The sequence below is a fragment of the Periplaneta americana genome, chromosome 17 (assembly GCF_040183065.1).
Source record: "Periplaneta americana isolate PAMFEO1 chromosome 17, P.americana_PAMFEO1_priV1, whole genome shotgun sequence".
NCBI classification, from domain to species: domain Eukaryota; kingdom Metazoa; phylum Arthropoda; class Insecta; order Blattodea; family Blattidae; genus Periplaneta; species Periplaneta americana.
The window spans coordinates 9,990,895-9,998,572 of NC_091133.1; the positions used below are offsets into that span (position 1 = coordinate 9,990,895).

General features: G+C 37.9%; 1 protein-coding gene across 1 annotated transcript in view; it reads right to left on the reverse strand.

The window, feature by feature from the left end:
* LOC138693302 (zinc finger protein 235-like) overlaps positions 1-5,141 on the reverse strand; it is a 103,502-nt gene extending 98,361 nt beyond the window's left edge. The window contains exons 1-2 of the mRNA XM_069817172.1: positions 5,097-5,141; positions 408-505 (exon numbers count right to left, since the gene is read on the reverse strand). Coding sequence (XP_069673273.1) covers positions 408-500 — 93 coding nt within the window. The 5' untranslated portion in view covers positions 501-505; positions 5,097-5,141. The remainder of the gene's footprint in view (positions 1-407; positions 506-5,096) is intronic.
* Between the last annotated feature and the right edge of the window lie 2,537 nt (positions 5,142-7,678).

Here is a 7,678-nt window from a genome sequence, read left to right on the forward strand (position 1 = left end):
GAGCAAGTTACCTGGTTGAGGTTTTTCCGAGGTTTTCCTTCAACTCATACGAGCAAATTCTGAGTAACTTTTGGTGCTGGACCCCGAACCCATTTCACCGGCATTATCACTTCCATTTCATTCAGACGCTAAACAACCTGAGCGTCGTAAAATAACCAAATAAATTAATAAAGTAATTAATTAATAATAAATTAGCTCTTGAAGTACTACTAAAGAGTGTAGAAGAAACATGTAACATAAGACTTCAAGGCAAACATCACAAACAACTCTAGATTTAAAATTTCTTAGGCTATACTGAAAGTTTGCTGTTTATTATAAACTGGGAGATATTTTCATAAAACTTTGTCATATTCTATAATGTTCAACACATCGCACATATAAATTACAACCAGCGACTCTCAATTTACCTCTGACAAATGCTTCTTCTCAGCTGTATCAGTCTCACCACACCATTGTATAGCCAAAGGGTCAATCTCAGGTTCCTTCTTGATTACATCCATCACGACTGTAATAGATATTCAAATGTTGACATATCTACAGAATGTAAGATGCTGATACAAGTTCAGTAAAACAGGACTATTCAGTAGTAGAGATGGGGAAAAAATAAAGTAACTGTTCCAAAATGTAACAGCACCTTGGAATACTACGTTCCAAAATAACGCTAGTACGAAATACTTGCTGCTACAAAATACTCGTTTCACTTTGGAACTTATTATGACAACGCCTGTTTCACAGAACAGAACATGTTTGGCAGTATTGAAAGCAGTGGCGCTGACTTTTAGAAAACACTGGGTGGGCTCAAACATTTGAGGTATAAGTTAAATAAATGTCGTAAGTATAATGATAACACAATAAATTACTGGGTGGGCTCGGAACCCACGGGCTCATATAAGTTGGCGCCACTGTTTGAAAGCAGAATTGGGAATATTAATGTTATGTTTTGTTTAACGACGCTCGCAACTGCAGAGGTTATATCAGCGTCGCCGGATGTGCCGGAATTTTGTCCCACAGGAGTTCTTTTACCTGCCAGTAAATCTACTGACATGAGCCTGTCACATTTAAGCACACTTAAATGCCATCGACCTGGCCCGGGTTCGTCGCACTGAAAGAAATGTTGGAATCTAAAGTGAAGGATAAATAGTAAAGATATGAAGAGCCTCATAAAAATTGTACACATTATCTTGAAACTAATGATACTGAGTATAGGATTTTATCAAACAATTATTAGCATAATGCCTGTATTAGAGTACAGTAACTACATTGTGAATTTTATTAAGGGAGATGAAAATATATAGGCCTAGGTTATGTTTTATTTACAAATATTTTACAATTTTAGTTTCATTACCAAGTCTTGAAATTAAACTAAATTCTGTTGAAACATGACTATTGTTGAAGTTTTTTTATTTACAAAAATATAACGGTAAATTTTCGTATTTAATTACCAATGAGATTATTACTCTTCATGATGGTAATAATATGAATTTTGGCACGATCGAAATGATTATACCTTTTATTTACTAATTTTTGGGGAAACTGAACACTATTGTAAACTTCAGCTGAGCAGAAGAGAAAGAATAGGTTAGGTTTTATTTATCATTGGGATCCACTTCGATTTCGTGACCAATAAAATTTACAAATAATTTTAAATTGCATTACATTTGCTTCGAACAAACCTGATCTACGAATTCAATTTGGCATTAGAAAACATTTCTTTTCCACGAATTCACATCTCGACTCACTATGACATCATACTGCATCACATGGTATACAGGGAAGTATATGATCATTTAGCGTCCTAAATACCACTGTTATATTACTAGTCGTACGTGCATGTTTCAAAATACCACCACAGTCTAGTATATACAGTCACGAAGCTCAATACTTACTAAATATGCAAACATAGACAGTTGAAATATGCATGCATAGATAGTTGCTAGCCACCTGGATCGCTACAATCGCCTCATCACAGACTCTTTCCCCAGCAGACGATAAAATGTATTGTACTTTCGATATCGTGTTCTTTTAGGTGAAATCGTATTACGGCGAACGCTAAGCTCCGCCCACGACCCCCTTCCACTTTTCCCCTACAAGCTCACCACACACTCTAGCGGGAAAGAGTGGAAATAGGGGTTTAAGGTGGGTGTGACATCTAGTGGAGGACAGTGGAACAAAAGAGTAAATGCGACATCTACGAAACAGAAGAGGAACTTCGTCCTGTCTGCCCCCCTCCCTTTTTTTTTTTTTTTGTTATGACTTCGCAGAGGGTAAGATTCGATCCGAGTAAGTTCGTAACTAAACGCTAAACGCACGCACGCTTTTTGGTTACGCTTTAGACCTCTCGGCTACCGAGGCGAGTTGGGGGTAGAAGGGAAAATGAATCGATTTATGTTTAAGGGAACTGCCATAACGTATTGCAGAAATGCAATGTGTGTCGTTGGCTATGTCTTAGTACGTATTTTTTTGCCCTGAAAAGGGCAGTTTGGTGTTGAAGCATGATGTACTCCTAAACTTCATCGCTCAAACTTACGACTCTACGCAAAATCAAGTCGAAAGTGTAATAACGAGATCTGAATTCCGCATCAGTTTCCAGTCTCGCGTAGAGGGAAATGTAATGCCTCTCGTGTTTCGGTTGTAATGCTTTAGTGAATCTGAGAGTTTGGAGTAATAGGGGAAGTGAAGTGCCATTCGCGAAAGCGAAAATGGCAAGTTTGAACCTTTGCTTATAATCCAAGTTTTTCGTCCAAAATAACTTTCGTATCCATTTCGGCCAGGGCCTATAACATCTTGCAGTATCGCCCAAGGATTGTTGCAAGGATTCATAACGGGAGACAATGATGGAATGGCGCGTGGGACAATGACCGAATAGCGTGGGTAGAAAGTGGCGGGCTTGTGAATGTAGCTTGGTAGGGGTTGACTGCGGGGATGGCTTAAGTGTTAAAGCACGCTGGTGGAGCTTCATTATGTCCGTGTCTAGCTTCGTGTACAGACGTAACCACGTGTAGTGATGAGCCGTACCGAAGACGTGTACTTCTTCCTCAAATTGTGCAGGGAGAATTTGAAGGCGGATACGGTAAGGTACTGTGAGCAGCATGGACTACTTGCTAGTCATTACCAGTGTCCAACCTGTGGGAAAATTATGAAACTAGCGCCGAAAAGCGATGCTACTGATGGTGTGCATTGGCATTATTTTGGGCAGGGGAGTGAAGTTGCAAATTCTGGTGACTATTGTGTTAGGCAGTGATCCATCGAAGCGGGACAGATAGTAGAGAGGGAGAGAGCAGGCGAGCGAGGTGCCGAGCGGCGCGGGTGGGGATAACTTCCCCATACTGGCGTTCGCCGTATTACGTTTTCACCTTCTTTTGAAAAAATTAACACCTTCCTTCCACTATTGAAATACGAAATACATAAGGTTCATATAGCCTATTATTTTCATAAAGCATATATTATATTTTATAAACTCACCTTCCTGGATCTTTCGGAAGAAGGATAACTCTGACCTCTTTTTCTTAGAATTTATAGTGCAACAAACGTCTCCTTGCCTCATATTATTATTCAAATGTATTTTAGCCATTTACAGTTATTACAACGGATAATGAACATTTCACAGTTTACACAACTTTACATAACAATGCGAAATACGGCACAGTCAATGCCTTTTCGATCTGGACTGCCGTAATGTATGTTCGAGTTTTCTATTTCAGTGCATGGAGCTCAATGAAATATTATATTATATTATATTATATTATATTATATTATATTATATTATAACTTTATTACGCATCATTGCTAAGTTTTATTTAGTGTAATGTGTCCATAAGTTTCGTATAATTCTTGCTGCATAATATGTTGCAGAAATAATTATAAAACTGTGTTATTTTAATGTGAAGAGAATTTTACATGTTAACATAATCTGTTCGCATCAACATTTTAAGTTAAGAATTGAAGCTATTTTGAGGTTTAATAAAAAAAATCTTTACATTGTGTTTTTAATTTAGCACATTCACCCTCCTTATTTGTAGACAGAAAATTTACTATACCACTCCTATGAAATTAGTGTACATACGATTGTGTTACTTCGTCTTTTAGGTTATAGATAAATACAGTAATTCAGTCTCAATTGTAGTATTAAGGTACAGACAAATTGAATGTGAGGGGTATTATACATGACAGTATGTTTAATTATAATGTATACTTGCGAATAGAGGAATATAACTTAAATATAATAAACATAACCTATAATTTTCATAAGACATAATATACCGGTACATATGTAATGGCAGGGCATTGGAGACCACTAAAATTAGACAAAGGGGTAACTGGTACAGTAAACATAACCTATAATTTCAGCATATCTAAATATGCGTGTGGTGCAAATGAAAATTATTGAATCGTGCATAAATGAATGTACAAGAATTTCGCAATATTTAATCGAAATAAAGGGATTCTTTTATTATAGGATATCGCTTAATTTTCGTCAAGTTTGACAAACGATGTCACAACACTAACGTCACAACATGGCCGACGTAAACCAACACGACGAGTACATAAAACTCACTGAGTTATCACCTCAACTAACCCACTAACCTTCTCACATACGTCGACCACATGACATCACCCCATTTTCCAATCTAGCCAACATATATTCTCATAAACACACTACCGATACCCTATAGTCATATAGACCCGAAATAAATGCAGGTATTACACATACGAACAACGTAATTTTGTCACCAAAAATAATGTTACATCTTAACTCTCAAGTGAATTATGTCTGAAATGTCTCATAATCATTGTTTTAAATTTTATTAATGCAATTACACTACATTTGAAATAAATATACGTTACTCTTTATGCATTCCAACTAATTTATATGGTTAAACAGCCGCCCTTCGTGATCGGGTTAAGGGAGTCACATGGTCTGCCTTACGGCCTGTATTAGATCACGATGGCAATGGCACAGTCTATTGTTCCTAGTACTCACAGCGCTCCAAGCGGCTAGCAACTATCGCGAGAAATATAAAAAATCAACCCAAGCTTCGCGACTGTATATATTAGACTGTGATACCACTGTTACATTACATACTAGTAGTAAGTACCTGTTCCAAAATACTACCGTTCCATCAGATACTAGTCAACCGTGCAACCGCACGGATAGCTTGTAGTTACACACGTTACATATGGCACTGTTATTTGGAACCTAATATTTTCAAGGAACTGGAACAGTTGAAACCGTTACGAGAAAATAACTTTTCCCATCTCTATTCAGTAGTAGGCCTACGAGGTGCACTTGAAAAGTTCGCGACCTCACACATAGATGGCATTGAAAACGTGTCAACAATGCAACCATTCTTAGTTGCCATTTTACTGGACTGGAACATCAGTTCAAGCACGAATCACCATAATTTTCTGTTGGCTATATTTTGTGTAGTTTATATAAGTTTGTAGAAACCACAAAGAGATCAACAGAAGAATTTCATCGGCATGGAAGGCATTCTGGAGCCTGAAGTTATATGGACGGACAAGACAATCAACCGCAAACTCAAGTTCGAGGCACTAGAGACATGTATATTCCCAGTTTTGCTATATGGCTCCCAAGCTTGGACATTGTCCGAGAGACAACGCTCAAGTATACAAACATGCCAAAGGAAGATGCAAAGAAAAATACTGGGCACCACGCTACGAGACAGAATGACAAACGAAACACTACAAAGACTGACGAACACTACTGTCGCAGCAGAACGAGCCACGACAACGAAGTGGACCTGGGGGGGGGGGGGACATGTGGCGAGACTACATCAGACAAGATGGACCCATGCAGTCACGATGTGGGACCCCTACGTCGGAAAGAGAGGACAGGGAAGACCATGGCTCAGATGGTCTGACATGTTTACCAAAGAGGCGGGGAAACAATGGTCGAGGACAGCAAAGAACAGAGTTTTGTGGAAAGAACTAGGGAAGGTCATTGTAAATAGATAACGTAATCAGTGTTAAGATATTGTAAACAGTAAAGCCAGTATTAGTGAAAGTGTAAGTTAAGTTCTGTAAATAGTAAAGTCAATGTTGAGAAAGTGTCAGGTAAATAGTGTAAATAGCAATCAGTGTTTGTCAAAGTGCCAGTGTCAGTATAAAGTGTGTAGTGCAAGAAAAAAGATGAACAAAGAACAGAGTGCTGAGACTAGTTAATGTCTAACAGGGTTATTAACAATGTCACGAAGGTAATATACATGACAAGCTCGCCTGGATTGGCTCACCAAGCGAGTACACTTGAGCCATCCCTGTCGAGGGGGTTCTAACCCCATCACAGGAGGCCTGTGCCCAACATGGGACATCATGGCTAACATTCATTCATTCATATAAACGCCACATTACATTGGGTAATACATTACATTACATTACATCAGGGGCGTATTTTGCGGGCTACCGGCGGTAGCCCAAGGAAATTACAAAAGAAAAAGTTTATAATATAACATAATGTAATAATTTTGTATTATTAGTTTTACCATAGTAATTAAAATTAAAGTAATTGTTAGATATATTTTGTGTAATAATAGGGTCAGCGGTAGCCCAAACCCTTTAACCAGTATACGCCACTGCATTACATTACATACTAAGTAATATATGCAAACTTCCAATTTGTCATTTCGGTCATTTCCGAGAAGATGCCGAACTTTTATAACTTATGTGACAAGATTAGTGGCTTAATTGATGGGATAGCTAAGTGACGTGATTTCAATGATTTAAATCATTGAAATCTTTATTCCTCGGCCACACGTCACTCAGATAACCCATTAACTAACCCACTAACCTCGTCATATATCTTGTAAAAGACCGGTGTTTTCTCGGAAATTACTGCCATTTCTACAAGAGCCCTAAAGTAGTGTATGTTTTAATCTACAAATAACACATCCATCTTACAAAGTATCATTAAATAAAATTAATGAATGCCTGTAACCGTACAGATAAACAAAGAAGATTCGAATAATTACACAAAAAAAACAACAAACAAACAAAACAAAACAAAAACAAAAAACCGGAAAAAGTGGAACCAAAGCTGCAATATGCACAGAAACAGACTTATCTCTATTAAGTATTAAAATGAAAATGAACCACAATTTGAATTTTATTACCGATAACCTTACAGTACACGTTTCCAGGGTATGACGTATGAGCAGATACTATACGATCAAATGTGCCGTGAACACGGAAATGTATTGGAAAAATATTCCTAAAAGATATTTTAGCTTTGCTTTAAGAAGATTATTATCATAAAAACTATCATTAATCTCTGATACGTTGATGTGTTACAGATCATTCAGACGTATTAACAGGTAGTGACACTCCTGTTACAACATAAGAAGGTAATTTCCTTTGTGATGTGTTAGTGGAAGCCTGTTTCAATGCAAATTATAACATTTCCTAATTCCTATTTCCTTTACAGCTATACAGAATCGGCCGGTAGCATCATCACCTAGGACGCGTTCACACTCCAATCCAAGGCAGAGTGTTATGGAGAAAGAGCTCGAGGCAAGGCTCAGAAGACACGCCTTGCAATTGGAATCTGACGCGAAGCTGCAGTCCCTTCGCGAGAAGGAGCTTCAGCTTTCGGTCGATGATGCACAACAGAAACTGAAGAACTCCAGGAATGAAGAAGAGAGAAAGAAACGAGCTTTCGAGGCAG